Raw genomic sequence first — 16,857 nt, forward strand, 5'->3', positions numbered from 1 at the left:
CTTGACAGCTTTCGGGAGTGTTGTTCCTTTCCGGAGGCTAGCGCCCGCTCTTATCACTGATTTCTCTTCTCTCCTCTCCTTCCTTCCCCATCAACCTTTTCGTTTTTGCAACCCATCATGGCTGATTACGACAACGATAACGGCCGTTACGCCGGTAAGCGCTTTCATCGATGTATTCTGTTCTCGATCTAATTCGTATAGACGAGCCCCGGTATGACCGCGACCGCAGCGCCTCGCCTCGCGATGAGCCCCGAGGTGATCGCGGTGATCGCGCTCGCAGCCGCTCCCCCAACGGCCGTCCCGACGACCGTGATGAACGGTATGGTCCATCATCAATTCTGTGAATGAAGGCGGTCTTGTCTAACGTGATCATAGCCCCGGTCCCCTGCGTAAGGCTCACTTGCAAGAGGAAGAGGAAGAGGAAGGTGCCCTTAATAGCGGCTCGAACCTGTTCGTCACTGGTATCCACCCGCGCCTGACTGAATCCGACATTTCGCGTCTGTTCGAGAAGTACGGTGATGTCGAGAACTGCTCTATCATGTTGGATCCCCACACCAAGGAGTCCCGTGGCTTCGGCTTCGTCAACATGGTCACCGCCGAGCAGGCCGATGCAGCCAAGGAGGGTCTTCAGGGCGAGGTCATCGAAGGCCGCACCTTGAGCATCGAGAAGGCGCGTCGCAGTCGTCCTCGTACCCCTACTCCCGGAAAATATTTCGGCCCCCCCCAAGCGCGGTAAGTTCTTTGTTTTTTGTCTTCTTCCAAGCTGTTGCTGATCATCTTTGTTTAGATGGCCCTGGTGCTCCCCGTGGCCCGCCCCGTCGTGGAGACCGCTACGATGACCGCCGTGGTGCTGGTGGAGGTGGAGGCAACTGGCGTCGCCGCGATGACGACTACTACCGCTCTGGTCGGTATGACTCCTACAACGACCGCCGCGATTACGGTCGCGAATATGGTCGTGGTGACTACCGCAGCCGTGATTATGGTGGTGGTGGTGGTGGTAGCGGTGGTAGCGGTGGTGGCCGTGACTACCGTCGCGATTCTCGTGAGGACTATGGCGGCTACCGTGGTGGTGGCAGCAGTGGTGGTCCCGACCGTTACGCTGATCGTTACAGCCGTGATGATCGCCGTGGTGATGACCGCCGTGGCGGAGGCGAAGAGTCTCGTGGCGGCTACTACGACCGTGATGCCAACCCTCCCAGCTACGAATCCGCTCCTCCCCGTGAGCCCCGTGCCCCTTACGCTGGTGGTGACAGTGCCGCTGCGGGTGCTGGCAGTGCTAGCGGTGGTCGTTCATACGAGGGCCGTGGTGGTGAAGATCGGTACGCTAGCAGGTAAAGTATTGTCTGACAAAACACAGAAGCGTCCTCTGGATGTCTTCATGGCTGAATGTTCGTTCCCATTGCCCATAATCCCCAGCTCCTCACAGTTCCTCCCCCTTTTCCATTTACTTCTTCCCATTCTGAAATTGTTTTAATGCGGGATTTGAGCGACGGGCCACGGGCGTCGTTTCCTTTTTGTGTGTTCTTTCTTTTTGCTTTCGCGTCGATCAAAAACGATAATTCGGAGCGCCATCGGCCGACTGCGACCGACTCGGCAACTTTCGGTCCTTCATGTCGTCATCTCTCGATCGCTTGATGAGGTGTCTTTATTTTATCTGTTCGCGACGCAACTCGGGAAATTCTAGCGGCAAGGAAGAAAACAATTATCGATGTAATTCGGTTGTCTCTTGGGTCAGCACTCTCGGTCAAGCTGTCCGCCTTATGCACACCACTTCAACTCTTCAACTCCAACTCCAACTCTCCAGTAACGGCTCGGTTGTATTCGATCAACTAAAGTGTCGGCCTATTTCAGCACCTTGTTGGCCTGCTCGCCAAGGCCGTCGCGCTTGTAGTATCGCCGAGCAAATGCTACAGGCGATTTAATGGCCATTTCGATATTAATTCTGGAATGAAAGGCCTTGGAAGGTAAGATTTGAGGCTGACTCGCAGATGTTTTTCTTCGATGTCTTTGCTGGACTGAGACTTGGACCTGGAGCTCGACTTGCCTGGCGAATGTCAACGCAGGGTGTTCTACTCACTTTTTCTAGGCACGACACTACGGTTATCCGGCCTGGAGATATTGAATGAACGTAATCGGAGCGCCTTGAGCTAGCTGACTATCCCGGTAGGTGCACAAGTGGTTTTGATTGAAATATTAGCCGAGTAAGGGGTCAACTCAATGGATTTGGACAATGTGCAACATGCTCATCTAGGCAGGTGCGTCTAAAAATCCGTACTTTGTAGACCAAGCAGGCGCCTATCGTGTGTTCTTGTCCACTTAATTTACGCTTACTCCCACTACACAGAGGGCGTGCAGATGGGCAGGATCTGCTAGAAGGGGGAGTTGCTCAACATATAGTCCTGGTCCACCCGGGATCCAGGTTCATTGATGGTGTACTTGAAATATGTAATTGGGGTATCACACGACTCCGTGCTGCTGGAGACTTCCAAACTCGGGAGTTAGGATACTGATCAAGATCCAAGAGACAGACCAGGTTCAAGCTCTTGTCCATTTCGTAGTATCGAATCCGTCCAGCCTGCAAACGCCTATAAAGCATAAACCAATCCCATGTCGATAAAAGTTCACTCCGTTCTGTTCGCATCACGTTCCAGCTCATTGCTCTTTTGAATCAAGTACTCTCCAAGCACACGCAGAGGATTGTTTGGCCTAGAATCAGGTCAGCCCAGTCCGGAGTCCATAATTATCTTCACACTGGTACACCCACTGTTCCTTCGCAATAGACTTCATTCCCTCAAGCAAAGTGGGAACGATCTTCTCGTTCAGGTAGACACGCGCCGGAGCACCGCCAGGGCGTACCTGGGTCGTGGAAGCAGCAGCAAGATCCATTTGGGCAGAGCCCACGCCATTGGTCTCAGTCATTATGGAATGCGGTTTCGTCGATGCGTCTGCGGAGACTAGGATCGAAGGAGTCGGGGTATCGAACGGTATAGTCGAAGGCTGTTGTTCAAATGGAAAATCAGGATGGAAAATCAGGATCAGGAGGAAGAGGAAGCTATTCCTCATTCAATGGTAACGTGGCTTGGGGTTTCTGGGGCAGGTAAAGGGTTTGGGTCCGGATCAAGGTTGCGCAGAGCGGAGCCGTGGAGCTTCCAGAAAGCTCGCACTTGAACGGAGACTTCGGCTTCTTACCTGTGCTTCGGCCATGATAAGATCTGCCTGTCAATGTCAACAGACTGTGACTAAACCTTTATTCTTTTCTTTTTGTTTTCTCTGCTTGCCGTGGATGTTTCGTGCTTGCGCCGGTCACTTCGATTACAAACAGGTCAAACAGCCTCGTTGGGATATATGGACCACGTGACTTCGTGTTTTCCGCGAGTTGTTAGACGCGCCGTCGAAGACCGAGTATCGTTTCCATTAGTCGAAGTTGGCGGGTTCCTGTCCATGGCATCTTTCAAGCATGTCTTTGCTGCATTTTTGGGAAGACTCAGCGCTTTGTGAAGCGCAGAAAGACCTCTGACCAGTACTCCGACAGTGAGGAGATCGTCCACGCGAAGCCACCGCCGAGTCCGAGTCCTTCCACAGGAGTGACGGAACCTGTGCCTGTCGATGAGATTGATGCATATATTCCGAGCAGCCAGACAGATCTAGAGACCTCTCTACCCGTCATAAAGATCGAAAAGGATGCGATTGAAGAATACGAAGCGTCGAAGATCGAGGACGGGGAGAATGGACCGGAACTCCATGTCAGGCTGCGGGATGGTGTCTGGCAAAAAGGCAAAAGCTCCATATATGTGGATGCGTTCAATCTAGCGCTTGAGACCGTGTTGGATGACGAATCGCATCTCTTTCATGAAGCTGAGATGGAGGTGTTCAAGCAGTGGAAGGAATTGTCCTACGAGTCGCAATATTTGTACGTTTTCCCTCCTAATACCGATGATGTCTTTCAAAATGGTGATTAACATCTCAAATATACTAGGTATGTACGATTATTCCTCCGCAAGACTTCTGCTTGGCACCGAATCAATCGGCTGGGCTACTACTCCGATATTTCAGACTTGGCTTTAGTAGCTACAGATCTTCAACGTGATCGAGATCTACCATCCGGTGAAAGCCAAGACGATGATAAGCACGCGCTCGGCTCTACCTTCCGGTTTGCCGATGGCACACAAGAGATTACCACGCTGGAAGAAGCGTCTTCTCTTCTGCTGCTGGATGAGTTGAAGGGATTTGCAAAGGATGTCAAAGCACAAGGCAAGAACAAGAAAGACCTAGTAGCAGCATTGTGTGAGACGAGTCAAAGTCAAACTGGTCTAGGGTTCAAGGATAAGACAGACGCCAACAATCCCGGTAACAGGGACGACCATTTTGTAAAGAAGATTTTGGATTATACGGGCGACTGCATTCGTCTGTCGCCGGGTCCACGCACTCTCTTCGAGCGAGTCCATCTCGTCTTCTACAGATCGACAGAGTGGACGGAGAAGTCACTCACAACCATCATTCTCGCCAAAATCTCAAGGAGAAACTTCCCAGAATATATAGTTTGTCGGTCAAACTCAATATTCTCATCCAGGGCATCACTCCTCGAATTTGAATCTGCAATTCGCACTCAGTTTGACATCGACAATATCTTGGAATTCAACGGTGCTCCAAGCACAGAGTCTTTACAAAAGATTATAGACCTCGCGGACAAGTTCTATCCTCGATGGCAATTTATGGTCAAAGAAGAGCAACAAAAAGAAGACTCGATCTATGAGAGCGGCGAGGGTGCTTATCTGCGTCGTTTCTCGCCCGCTTGGGTGTACACGAGAATCATCCATAAAAGTCTTCACCCCCTTGGTCGATTCAAGGAACATAAACGCGAGCACGAGGTCATCTCAGACCTCCTTGCACAGCGGCTATTCCACGCGGCTCGTCGAGGGGCTTGGTACCAGCGTAAAGCACTTCTTGAAGAACACTACATGTGGGCCCTCATGCCATCGGAGGGCCGCAATGAAGAAAAGCAGCGCAAGTTCTGGAAACGAATTGCGCTACGGACGTGCGAAGAGGGACTTGAAGATCCGCTCTGTCATATTATATATCACTACGATCTTCAGAAACGGATTATGAAGCTTGAGAAAGCTCTGAAAGTTGTCAAGCGAGAACAGCACGATTTCGGACACGTCATGCTAAGCAAACCCGTTGAACGAACCATCGAGGGTATCCGCATAGAACGCGACATCGATGTCTCGAGAAAGGGCAAGGCTACCATCTGGATCGACGAACGCGAGGGCGGCGAGTGTAGAGTTGAAAGCATGTGTCTGAGCTGGTACCGCGACCATGGCTGGAAAGGCTACCATTCCGAGGGGGGGCATTATCAGGACTTTGTTCGGGTACCTTTTCTATGATATCTTGTTCACTTATGTTCCGAACGTCTTCCAGACTCCGTTTCAGACGTGTCCGCTCGATCTGCACACTGATGTCTTTTATCCGTCTCGTGCGTCAGAGATCAATCATCGACTGGTCGAAATTACCAATGGCGATGCTGAGCGGATTATCCGCGAGATCCATGAGCGGGAATCTGCTACTCAGCCGTGTGCTATTGGGATTGACTGGTCTTTTGAACTGAATGACCTGGTTGAGATTGTGCAGTGTTTTCGAGGTGAGGCGCTGGCTACTATATGTAAGGTGATGGCTCAGGAATATCAGCAGCGTGGAGGAGGAATTCCAGATCTGTTCCTGTGGAACCCGCAGGAACGGGTTGTCAGGTTCTCCGAAGTAAAGTCGGAAAACGATCGGTTGAGTGATACCCAGCGGTTGTGGATTCATATTCTCATGGCGGCGGGTGTACAGGTTGAGTTGTGTAATGCCGTGGCGAGGGAGGTGAGGACGGAATGAAGTGTTTCCTTCGGTTCGCATATTGTACATGGATTACGACGCATACGAATGATATACCCCAATCTACTAGAAAAGCATTTTTAGACTGAGAAGTCTACATTACGTGGTTTTTCTCAGGGCAAAGAAAATTGGGTAATTGGCATGAAAGGGTATAACTCGTAATAGTTTCTTTTTTTTAACGGGTGTATCTAGCACAACTGAAAGAGATCCGCAGACAATGTCCGACAGAAACCTTCAGATCCCCATTCCAAATATCCACAGACAACACACCTTACGCTTATGCGACAAGGGTGGAGGCGGTGGCGCTCTCGTAGCGCCAGGTGGGGGGCAGAACACCGACGGTCTTGTAGTAGCGAGACAGACGGTGGATACGGGACTCGATCAGAATGAGGCGGAACTTGGAGTCCTTGTCCTTGCGGTTGCGCTCGAGGTGCTTGCGGACAGCGACGGCCTAGTTGCAATTGTTAATCGGATCAATCGCAAAAGGAGATGAATATCTTGCACAAACCTTCTTGATCAGGAAGTAAAGGTCCTCGGGGAGCTCGGGGGCGAGGCCTGTATTCCAAAATCTCTCTGTCAGTCTAATTCTTGACCAAGCAGAGGCTTAGCTGCTGGCGCATTCCTGCGACCAGAGTTTGTATGTGGATGTCGAGTGATAGCGAAGAGAAATCTATGGTGACTCGAGAAAGTCGATGCCAAGAATACTCATGCGATACTCGTTTTTCATCCGATTGATGTAGGGGGGGGGTTTCGGGAGTCGTACCGCTGGACTTCAAGATACGGAGGATCTTGTTACCTATTCACACATAAAGTCAGCGCTTCGCCCCTTCCAATCGCAAATCGGCACTCTCGCAGGGATTCCATACCAGTGACAATCTTGACCTGGGCAACACCGTGGGAGTCACGGAGGACAACACCGATCTGGGAAGGGGTGGCACCCTTCTTGGCCAGCTTGCAGATGTGGTCAACAACCTGCTCGGGGGTGGTCTTCATCCACGCGGGGGCGGTGCGAGAGTAGGGGATGGCAGAGGACGAAATGCCCTTGCCCTTGGAGTGAAGACGACCCATTTTTGCTGAAGTGTCCGGCGAGGATTGCTTGTCGGAAGTTGTCGAGGTGGATGGTAAAATTCAACGGTGGAGAGCGGAAGGTTTGGGAATTGAGAATTGTGTGGGTCACGTGGCCACGGCCCGTTCGCTTATTTTTCAGCGACTTTTCCTTGGTCACGACCTCCTCTCTTTCTACCCGTAAACATGGTCTTGTTCACACCTCGACGTGGCTTGGAACTGATGTGTTCGAGACGGTCGTTTGGTGGAGAATCATCTTTTGGCTTCAAATATGCGACATTTCACATGCCATATACGATACTCACTACAATCAGGTCAGTTTCCTCTTTACTACTACGCTGCCCTCCACGCCTCATTCTATGATGAAAAACACTTTTTTTTACTATTTTCTGGTACCTCTTATGTCAGAAGGCGTGTTTTCGGATACGTCTTCGATGATCTAACTGGACTTCTGATCTTTGCCCATGACTATCACATTTCTGTCATTCACGTTGCGAAACGGTCATACTAACTTCGCAATAGACTCCACAGATACCTACACGATCGATCTTAAGATAGCATTCAACGAACACTCTTTGTCATCAATTGTGCCTTCAATACCGCTACACAGGTGATTGGTCTTCTATATTTGTTGCTGTCGTATACATTGGTCGTACATGATTCAAGTCCCTCACGGGCGCAATCTTTTAGACATGCGCCTAGTCTCCGTAGTCGTAGATGCATGGACAATTTCTGTTGTCGACCCCTTTCGCTTCTTTCCTCGAGACGTTTCGGCAAGTTTTCGCTCCAGATCTTCTAGCTTGACCTCGACTTCCTCTTTCGGCGCAGTCAAAGCAACAGCCGTCGTCACTTCTGTTTCGATCTTCACCTCCGAGTCTTCCTCCTTCACTTTCACGTTGACCTTCTTCGTGGCGGCAAGTCGGTCAGCGAATGATCTTAGATCAGCAGTAAAGAGCACACTGTGAGCCCATCCAGCTTCCTGGCCCCAGAGTTTGCGGAAATGATTGCCAATGGCGTCGTAGGTTGCTTTGGTCAAAGATTTCTGAGAACCTTTGCCAAATCGGTAGTCTCGCTGGGCAATTTGCCAGACTGTAATAGATTAGCCAAGCACGACTAGGCTGTGAACTTAAGCTTACCATGTGTATCAACCGGCACTGACTCCCCCCATCCCAAGCCAAATAGGGACACACAGTCTGCTACTTTAGGCCCAACACCTTGTAATTCAAGCAGTTTTTCATGAGCTTTGCGATAACCTTCTCGGCCCTCAGGCTTCATTTCGCTTCCTGCCTTGGCCTCTATGCCAAATGCAGGCGACTCCGGATTGCAGAGACCATTCAGCCATCCATTTTCTCGCTCCTGAGAGACCATGATGGCCGTGCGATGGATATATTTCGCCCTGTATCCGAAGCCCAGGCTGCGTAGGCGACTCTCCACATCCTTGCCTGTCAATGCCTCCGGTGCAGGAAAATCGTGGTATGCGCGCCCATCAACCGTGCCAACGAAAGGGCCATAATTGATGCACAGTTTATCCACCATTTGCGAAATTCGAGGAATATTGTTGTTGCTGCTGCAAATAAATGAAACCAGAGCCTCCCATGGCTCCTGGCGTAAGATGCGAATGCCACTGAATTCAGCGGCCTTTTTCTTAAAATTGGGATCCGATGATGACCACTGTGCGTAGAGTTCTTTAAGATTTGATGAGAGATTGAGGTAATGTTTTAAGATGTGCACAAGGTGGTCATCCTGCGAGTTGCATAGATTTGTCTTGCTGTCCGCGACTTCTGTATCTGATTCCGCACGAGAGGGAATCTCCGAGGAAGGTGGGGTTGGCAAGGTGGGAGGTTGAGGTTGATATGCGCGGTAGTATAGATAGCTAGAATCTTGTTTCAAAGAGAGAAGGTGACCGTAAAGGACGCATCGCCACTCCTGGCTTTCGGGGATGTTCTGCCATCTAGAAAGGGTGAGTACAAATCTCCTGGAATCAAAGAAGCGTAACCGACCTGAAAGATTGACCGCAACGAAGCGTGGTATTAATGCACAATTCACCGAGGCTGACCGGCAGCCTGCGCCATTCACAGAAAACACCAGCCATTGTTCAAAAGCATCATTCGTGTTGAAAGTGAGCGACGCAAAAAGATGCCGATAAGCTTTCTGCCGTATCGCCCCAAGATAGTAGGCGGTGAGAACAATACCGCCTCAGTAGGAGCTTCCAGTTTTCCCCTTCGCGGCTGCGCCAGCCTAAGAGCTTCGCCATTCCCCCAGCTCAGCATGAACGGAGATACCTATTCCTCCAGAGGTGAGTATCCAGAGTCGCTTTAATTAATCAAGTCTAACTTTTGCAGATTCTGGACGCCCGCGCGATTACTATGTAAGTGCCAGCTTTGCAGTTCCCAGACTGCGACTAACCTATTCCAGCGTGACGAGCGACGTGATCGTGACAGAGCAGCCCCGGCTGATCGAGCGGAGAGACCAGAGAGACCCGAGCGAACAGAACGGCCGGAGAGAGAGAGCGACGACGATCTCGGTCGCCTCACTACGGGTCCAGGGGCGGCGGCCGCCGTGAGCAGGAGACCAACTCCTACTCTTCCAGCCGCGACTACCGTGCTCGGGAGCGCGAAGACCGCTATTCCAGCGGCCGACGGGATGATCGGGAATGGGATCGCGGTGACCGCGGCGACCGTGCTGAGCGTGGGGAGCGTGGAGACCGTGGAGATCGCCGACGTCGTGACTTTGATGACAGACCTCGACGCGGTGACTTGTTCGAGGACCGACCCCGACGTGGTGGTCGCGAAGATCGACCAGATCGCGGTGATCGCGGCGAACGCGGTGATCGTGCCGATCGTGGAGAAAGAAGAGAGCGGAAGAGGAGCGCCTCACCCCCGAGGCGCAAGGAACCCACACCAGACTTGACGGACGTTCCTTCGATCTTGGAGCGCAAGCGTCGCCTGACACAATGGGATATCAAGCCTCCGGGATACGAAAATGTCACTGCCGAACAAGCTAAGCTCTCGGGCATGTTCCCTCTGCCTGGAGCTCCTCGTCAGCAGCCGATGGACCCCAGCCGTCTGCAGGCCTTCATGAACCAGCCAGGTGGATCGGCCGAAAGCACAGCGCTCAAGCCATCCAACTCCCGTCAAGCCAAGCGTCTTTTCGTGTACAATATTCCCGCCACCGCGACCGGAGATAGCGTCATGTCTTTCTTCAACCTACAGCTCAACGGCTTGAACGTCATTCACAGTGTGGACCCGTGTATCTCCGCTCAAATTGCCGACGACAAGTCATTTGCACTCTTGGAATTCAAGTCACCGAACGACGCAACTGTCGCCCTTGCCTTTGACGGCATTACCATGCCAGAAAGTGGGGAGAAGGGTCTCGAGGTCCGACGGCCCAAGGACTATATCGTGCCGGGAAGCGCAGAACAAGAGTCCCAGGAAGGCGCGCTGTTAAATGAGGTGCCAGATTCCCCCAACAAGATCTGTGTTTCCAACATTCCTGCCTATATTCCGGAAGAACCCGTCACAATGTTGCTCAAATCGTTTGGCGAACTTAAATCATTTGTTCTTGTCAAGGACGCTTCCACTGAAGAGTCACGAGTCAGTATTTTCTTCCAAAGTTTTGCCATTCACAACTAATGATCCATAGGGCATCGCCTTCTGTGAATACGTCGACCCCGCGGCGACTCCCATTGCCGTGGAGGGTCTGAACGGTATGGAGCTAGGTGACCGTCACCTCAAGGTCACCCGCGCCAGTATTGGCGCAACCCAGGCGGCCGGCTTGGACATGGGCGTCAATGCCATGTCGATGTTTGCCAAAACTACATCCCAGGATATGGAGACTGGCCGTGTTTTGCAGCTCCTGAACATGGTCACTGTGGATGAACTGCTCGACAACGAAGATTACGAGGAGATTATGGAAGACATTCATGAGGAGTGCTCCAAGTTCGGAAAGATCCTGGGCCTCAAGATTCCCCGCCCCAGCAGCGGAGGCCGTCAACAAGCTGGCGTTGGGAAGATTTACATCAAGTTCGATACTGAGCAATCGGCGACCACCGCTCTGAAAGCGCTGGCTGGCCGCAAGTTCTCAGACCGCACTGTCGTGGTGTCGTACTTTGGCGAGGAGAACTTTGATGTCGATGCTTGGTAAAAGGACGGTGCCTGATCTGACTAGTACTTTCTCATTCCATTCCTTTTGCTTCTGGTAAAGGAGTCTACATGTATCATAGCAGCAAAGCCTACATGCATTCGGTTATGATGGCTTGATTCTGAAATTTCTTCCAAAATGTAACGCCCTGGTCTCTTTCTCTCAATTGAAGCCAAAACTGTGAAGCCGCGAGGCTTTCAAAATTCCCTTTTAGTACCTGCATGATGTTGTCATGACGGTTTTTCAAAATGATCGGGGGCTAAGCCCTCGCCTAAGCTATAAAATTGTCACTGCTGCATCGGTTTGTTCTATCTCGAGCCTGTAATTCCAAAAACGTGTGAGTCAATCCATTATGAACGCCTAAGCACAACCCCAGACACATTCAAACCACTCTGCAGACCACCAAATTAGTGGTGAAAAGGTGATCATATGGATAAGCGCCAGGCCTTATGTGTTTCTGTTGCTTAGAACCTACTTGAACGCGCCAACATTCCCCTTGGTGTCTTCGCACTATTAATCCCGAAGGAAAAGCGACGCATAATACCAGTAATGACCTCATTCTTCATGATCTCAACAAATTTATAGACCGTCGAAGACGGAAAGTGATCCTCTTTGGTTCTCACTGCTTCTGTTGGGCCATCCGTCAATGTGAATATACATCCAAGCCACGCGTATACTTTGCTTGGCTCTTAAGTTTGGCCTGAACTACCCCAGGGCTAGTATCCTCTTATAACACTCATTTTCTCAAAGAAGATGTTTTCTTGTACAGCTCATTCTCATTTCGCATGATAAGCAAGTTGAAAGAATTAGTATATGGAGTATATGGATTTAGGTTCATATGGAAATAAACCAGTCAATGTATGAAAAGAAACAACCAAAAAGTCCCGCTCGTTCAATCTAATCTTGAGCCAAGATACGCGCAGCAGCAGCCTCAGCAATGATCGTAATGGTGGCCTGGATGTTACCAGTAGGCAGGTCAGGGTGGATACTGCCATCGATCACGTACTGAGTTTTATCTTGTTAGTTTGAATCTATCAATAGTAGAAGTGAAGAAACTTACCAAGTTATCCATTCCGTAAACCTTAGTGTTGACATCCACAACGGAAGTGCCGTTCTTAAGACCATTATCGGTACCCATCTTAGCAGTACCAGTGTAGTGCATTCCAGGGGATTGGGAAGCGAGTATAGCAGTAGTGTTCAGGTTGGTCTTCAATTTAAAGCCAGTCGCGGGGCCCTGGATATTGTTGACTAGCTGCTGAATGAAGGAACGAGCCGCCCGGCGTCCGTCGGCAGTCTGCATGTAGGGGGATCTCTCAAAAACGGTGTTTTGATTGACATCCAGGCCCAGAACACCTTGAGAGGTAGACCCGTGAGTCAAGTAGGTGGTGATATCGAGAACGGAACCTGCGTTCGGGCACAAGAGCCCTGGTAGTAGCGAGTCTGGTTGTGCAGCTTGTTGGAGCTGAAGAAGATCATACGGTGCTTGCCCTGGGTCAAGAGACCGGTGCCGTTCTTGTAGAGGTTGATGTCGGTGGTATCGCTGCCATCAATGATGGCGTCGTAGTCGGGGACGCCGTAGTCGCCGCCGGTTTCCACGTAGATAGAGAAGATGGGATGATCACGGAGGCCGACACCAACGGGAAGCTCAAGCCACTCCTTCTCAGCGGGAACAGTGACACCGCTCTTCTTAGCGGTCTCGATCTGCTTCTTTGGGCCAATGCCGGAGTTGAAGAGAATACGGGGACTGGACAAAGCGCCAGCGGCGAGAACGACACGGCCTTTATCGGCCAGAGAGACGATCTCAGTCTTGCCAGAGGCAAGCTGCACCTCGACACCTGTGACTTGGCTGCCGGAACGCACGACTCGGATAACATTCGCACCAAGGTTCAGGTCGAAGTTCTTGCTCTTCTTTGCCTCGGGCAAATAAGTGCGGACGGGACCGCCACGCTTCTGATCCTTAATATTCCAGGCTGGGTAGCTGTAGACCTGGTGTTTCTCATCGGGCTGGGTAATCATGTCCACGGATTTCCAGCCAAGCCTGTTGAAGAAGTTGGAAAGCACATTGTACAGATTCTGGTCGTACCGCTTTCCATCGGCAGAGGGCAAGATGGTACCAGGGTTGCGCTTGTACAGACGATCAGCCGCAGGCTTGAGGTCCCTCCACTTCCATCCCACGGGCCAGTTGTTGTTGTCATCAAAGTCGTGAGCAGGAGGGTGCACGAAGACCATGTAGTTGACGGTCACCCCTCCACCGAGGACGCACGCAGCGTAGCCAACGGTGTCACTACACAGATATTCATTCCAGAGGTCGAGGTTACCAACGTCGGCAGAGAGACCGGGTAGGTCGATAGGTGTCAAGTGCTTGTTCCACATGAGGGTCTCGTTGGCTCCGGTTGCGACGGTAGGGCCGACGCCTCGTTCGAGAAGAAGGACCTTGTTACCTGCCTCGATGAACTTCTCGGCGGCGATGATACCAGCAGGGCCACCGCCAACGACAATGTAGTCATAGTATCCGTTCTTGAGGCTAGATGCTGAGACAAGCCCTCCCAGGGTAGCAATCAAGACTGCTTGTCAGCTTGCACGAAGAAACCGCATATTGAAAATTGCCCGAATACTCCGTACAGTTGAGATTAAGAGTCCTTGGGGTGCTCTATAACATTGGGGATCGGCGGCTTTAAAAAGTCTGCATCTTTTGCTTCCAGTGGCCTGTCAAGGGTGTTTGAGACCCGAGTCCAGACCGATTTCAGGTCTCCATATTGTGTCATAATTCCTGCAGACCCAGGACCTACCTCTCATGTTGGGCCAAGAAAGCTGCTAAAAAAAGAATTGGCGATGCTAAGCTGAGAGGCCGGACCATTGGATGGGTGGAAATTTCAGTCTTCTGTCAGTCATAGTTTCATCTCAGGAACAAAAAACGAGAGGATGTCAAATTGAGGTTAGTGCAGACCGACCACACGGCTGTTATTGTAAACTGTCTCCACAGCGCGGCCGTCAAACGGCCATGCCAACGGTCCACCAACTTCCGGAGAAGCCGTGAAGACATCTTATTTGCTGAATTGTGCTCTGAATCCTGCATTGTGGACCGGCCATTGTCCTATCAAGGGAATGCACCGAGTGGAGATACCCTTGAAGAAGCATGGATCGCTTGACATGAGGCGTATGAGGTCAAGAAGGGTGCGTTATCTGATTGAGATCATTAGGACGGCACTCTCGGGTATGTCATTTGCCGTGGAAAGGAAAAACAGACCAGCCGCACTTTAGATAAGACGAGCACTGATCTGGTTTTCTGATTGAGTTCGATCTACGGTTTAGATCAGTGGGAAAATAAGGGAGCGTAAGCTTTTCGATTAGCGAAGTATATTTCTCTTGTTCCCTAGTTGAACTTGCAGCGCCTACTGCAATGATGTGTATTCAATTGCATATAAGAAATGCTGAAAGAGCCTGGCAGAGTATCGGAGCCTATTTCTGACTTGTAAGCTCGCACAACTTCTCGATCGGCGGTCGATTGTCTAGCTTCGTGCGGGCGGCTGTTTGATTATCCTTTTCCCGCAGAGTTTGAGATTGATTGTGTTTCACTAGAGGGCGGACTCAGGGCTCATAAGAACACCCCATGCCAAGATGGACGGTCGTTTCAAATCAGGCCTATCCCGTCAAGATGATGCAAAGCCTGTACCTTATTAGCGATTGAGGCTATGCAATGGCACAAGGGGTCCTGTTTTCAAGATCTGGAGTGATATGGGGAGGCGGGGGTTTGTAGATCAGCCCCGAGCAAAGTAAAAGGGAAAAAATGAAAAATCGAAGAGATAAATGAGTTATATGGAATTATATCTGTGGGACGCATTGAATGCTGTCCTCGTGCTTATTGCACCTAAACAGACGCATGAGTAGACACAATCCGCCCAGAATTGCCGTCACGCCTGTACACACAATGAGAAGGCCAAATCCGCTACCATATGCGCCCCAGGCCTGTCCCTTCCAGCCATCTGCCTCGAGCAATGCCTCGCTGAGAGGACCACTCACAATGTTGCCAATTCCACGGCCAAATGCAATGAACGAGAAAATGATCGTTGGGTCGGCAGTCGGATCAACCCGTTGGACTTCGTTAATCATTCCTGACCAGGTCGACGAGTAGCTGCCTGCAAATAACCCATATGCAACAGAGAACACCAACAGAACGGGAATATTTATCGATAATCCCCAGAGAAGGAAGATCGATGCGGCCGCTCCGGCAGTAGCGATCGCGATGCAGTTTTGTACATGAAATCGGTCTGACAAGAATCCCATGGAGACGCTGCCGAATATAGATGCCAAATTGAATGCCGTGACGGTGAATGAAGAAACGAATGCAGAGATTCCGATGGCTCGGGCGTAAGTCGGAAGATATAATGCGGGCAAGAAGAAGCCGAGCGCCTCGAAAACATTTCCTAACTGATAGAAAATAAATACTCTTTTGAACAGAAACCGGAAGGTGAGTCGCCGAGAGACACTGATGGGGATTCGAGGCTTGTGGAAGTATAACAACGGACCCGCCAGCACAAATCCCAGCACAGACAAAATTCTGAGGGTGGTTTGGAACCCGAATCGGCTCAGGAGTTTCTCTAGGACTAGAGGGAAAATGATCCCAGAGAGTCCGGAGCCAGCCCAGACCATACCGAAAGCGAGACCCCTCCGTTTCACGAACCAATCCGGCATGAATAAGATGGACGGGCTGTATGCTATGCAGCCACCAAAACCGAACGCAATTCCTTGCGATAGAACAAGATGGGTCACATTTGTTGCAAAAGAGCCCATGGCGAGTGACAGGCTCATGACGACTAGCCCGATCGTTGAGAACCAGCGAGTCATACCCGGAAGCAAAATCATCGCGACTATTGTCAAGGGACAGCTCAGATAAGCCACACCCTTTTTCCATTTGTTAGCACAAGAAAGGTCATGAAGTTGATTCATGTTCTTACTGTGGCACACGTTCCGATCAATGCTACCATTTTCGAGTCTTTGAAGGCGTCCTGAGTCCGGTAGTAGCTCTGAAATACGCCGAAGGAAAACGCAAGTCCTGCGGAAATCAGCAAATGCTCTCTATACAGAATATTATCGTGTCTCACCCCACACTAGCGCCTCTATCATAGCAGATGCTGCCAAGAATAGCCATGCCTGGATACCGCCATCTTGAGGAGGCAGCGTATCCCCTGCAGGGACTGTCTCCTTCTCCTTGGGTGCGCATCGACAATGCTCAAAGCTGCTGCTTGGTGATGAGCAGGTGCATATTGTGTCTGGTGTCTCCATCACATTGGATATTTCGGAAATGTCGAGAGCCTTTGCTTATCATATCCCTCGATACGTTCGAGACAAGATTGGAAGATGAGCGGTAAATGACCGAGCGGAAATAACATCAAACTCCTTTGTTCTTAAAGAAGGGGGTTAGTTTTCGGTTCAATCAAGTGACGAAAGGAATTCATACGCGAGTCGACATCATAGGGCTGGCATGCGACGCATCGGTGGAAGTGCTCCAAGTTGAAAGAGCAGAGCCTTGCCAGCCCCTTGGATCGTGATTTCTGAATGTTCCATTTCAATCATGCAATAATCCCTTCTATTTGGCCATTTCAATCTCAAAGAATGTCACGAATTAGATTACCCCAGATCCAGGAGTCGTGTTGAACAGGGCGGCGGCGCCTGGAAAGCTCTAAGGGTTGCAATTGACGGGCTCTGCGTGGGGCATGAAAACATCTCAAGGGTACTCTCGGGGGATTTTCAATTCGATCGTCACGAAAGCCGGCTAAG

At 50.8% G+C, this 16,857-nt stretch overlaps 8 protein-coding genes across 8 annotated transcripts; 3 read left to right on the forward strand and 5 right to left on the reverse strand.

Moving 5' to 3' along the window:
* Positions 1-117: 117 nt before the first annotated feature.
* Positions 118-1,335, forward strand: N7477_007822 (RNA recognition motif domain-containing protein; the record flags this gene model as incomplete). The annotated part of the gene is made up of 4 exons (XM_056969485.1): positions 118-154; positions 202-319; positions 376-689; positions 788-1,335. 4 exons carry the CDS (start codon positions 118-120, stop codon positions 1,333-1,335), a joined length of 1,017 nt encoding a protein of 338 aa, XP_056819517.1.
* A 1,286-nt stretch (positions 1,336-2,621) lies between these two features.
* Positions 2,622-3,063, reverse strand: N7477_007823 (DPY30/SDC1 family protein; the record flags this gene model as incomplete). The annotated part of the gene is made up of 2 exons (XM_056969486.1): positions 2,622-2,706; positions 2,765-3,063. 2 exons carry the CDS (start codon positions 3,061-3,063, stop codon positions 2,622-2,624), a joined length of 384 nt encoding a protein of 127 aa, XP_056819518.1.
* A 282-nt stretch (positions 3,064-3,345) lies between these two features.
* On the forward strand, positions 3,346-5,874 carry N7477_007824 (fanconi-associated nuclease 1; the record flags this gene model as incomplete). The annotated part of the gene is made up of 4 exons (XM_056969487.1): positions 3,346-3,437; positions 3,506-3,910; positions 3,977-5,369; positions 5,419-5,874. The coding sequence occupies 4 exons, from the start codon at positions 3,346-3,348 to the stop codon at positions 5,872-5,874; spliced, it is 2,346 nt and encodes a 781-aa protein (XP_056819519.1).
* Positions 5,875-6,151: 277 nt separating this feature from the next.
* N7477_007825 (40S ribosomal protein uS15) lies at positions 6,152-6,942 on the reverse strand (the record flags this gene model as incomplete). The annotated part of the gene is made up of 4 exons (XM_056969488.1): positions 6,152-6,325; positions 6,383-6,429; positions 6,638-6,670; positions 6,741-6,942. 4 exons carry the CDS (start codon positions 6,940-6,942, stop codon positions 6,152-6,154), a joined length of 456 nt encoding a protein of 151 aa, XP_056819520.1.
* A 667-nt stretch (positions 6,943-7,609) lies between these two features.
* Positions 7,610-9,031, reverse strand: N7477_007826 (8-oxoguanine glycosylase OGG1; the record flags this gene model as incomplete). Its single annotated transcript, XM_056969489.1, has 3 exons — positions 7,610-8,028; positions 8,076-8,890; positions 8,940-9,031. 3 exons carry the CDS (start codon positions 9,029-9,031, stop codon positions 7,610-7,612), a joined length of 1,326 nt encoding a protein of 441 aa, XP_056819521.1.
* A 176-nt stretch (positions 9,032-9,207) lies between these two features.
* Positions 9,208-11,082, forward strand: N7477_007827 (splicing factor u2af large subunit; the record flags this gene model as incomplete). Its single annotated transcript, XM_056969490.1, has 5 exons — positions 9,208-9,235; positions 9,282-9,307; positions 9,355-9,498; positions 9,552-10,532; positions 10,582-11,082. The coding sequence occupies 5 exons, from the start codon at positions 9,208-9,210 to the stop codon at positions 11,080-11,082; spliced, it is 1,680 nt and encodes a 559-aa protein (XP_056819522.1).
* Positions 11,083-11,976: 894 nt separating this feature from the next.
* Positions 11,977-13,936, reverse strand: N7477_007828 (putative cellobiose dehydrogenase; the record flags this gene model as incomplete). Its single annotated transcript, XM_056969491.1, has 4 exons — positions 11,977-12,084; positions 12,140-12,504; positions 12,558-13,603; positions 13,869-13,936. The coding sequence occupies 4 exons, from the start codon at positions 13,934-13,936 to the stop codon at positions 11,977-11,979; spliced, it is 1,587 nt and encodes a 528-aa protein (XP_056819523.1).
* Positions 13,937-14,901: 965 nt separating this feature from the next.
* Positions 14,902-16,362, reverse strand: N7477_007829 (MFS monocarboxylate transporter; the record flags this gene model as incomplete). The annotated part of the gene is made up of 3 exons (XM_056969492.1): positions 14,902-15,981; positions 16,035-16,132; positions 16,182-16,362. 3 exons carry the CDS (start codon positions 16,360-16,362, stop codon positions 14,902-14,904), a joined length of 1,359 nt encoding a protein of 452 aa, XP_056819524.1.
* Positions 16,363-16,857: the final 495 nt, after the last annotated feature.

Source organism: Penicillium maclennaniae, assembly GCF_028827695.1.
Source record: "Penicillium maclennaniae strain IBT 15551 chromosome Unknown utg000007l:1.0-4884863.0:1.0-4888362.0, whole genome shotgun sequence".
In the NCBI taxonomy this organism is placed as follows: Eukaryota; Fungi; Ascomycota; class Eurotiomycetes; order Eurotiales; family Aspergillaceae; genus Penicillium; species Penicillium maclennaniae.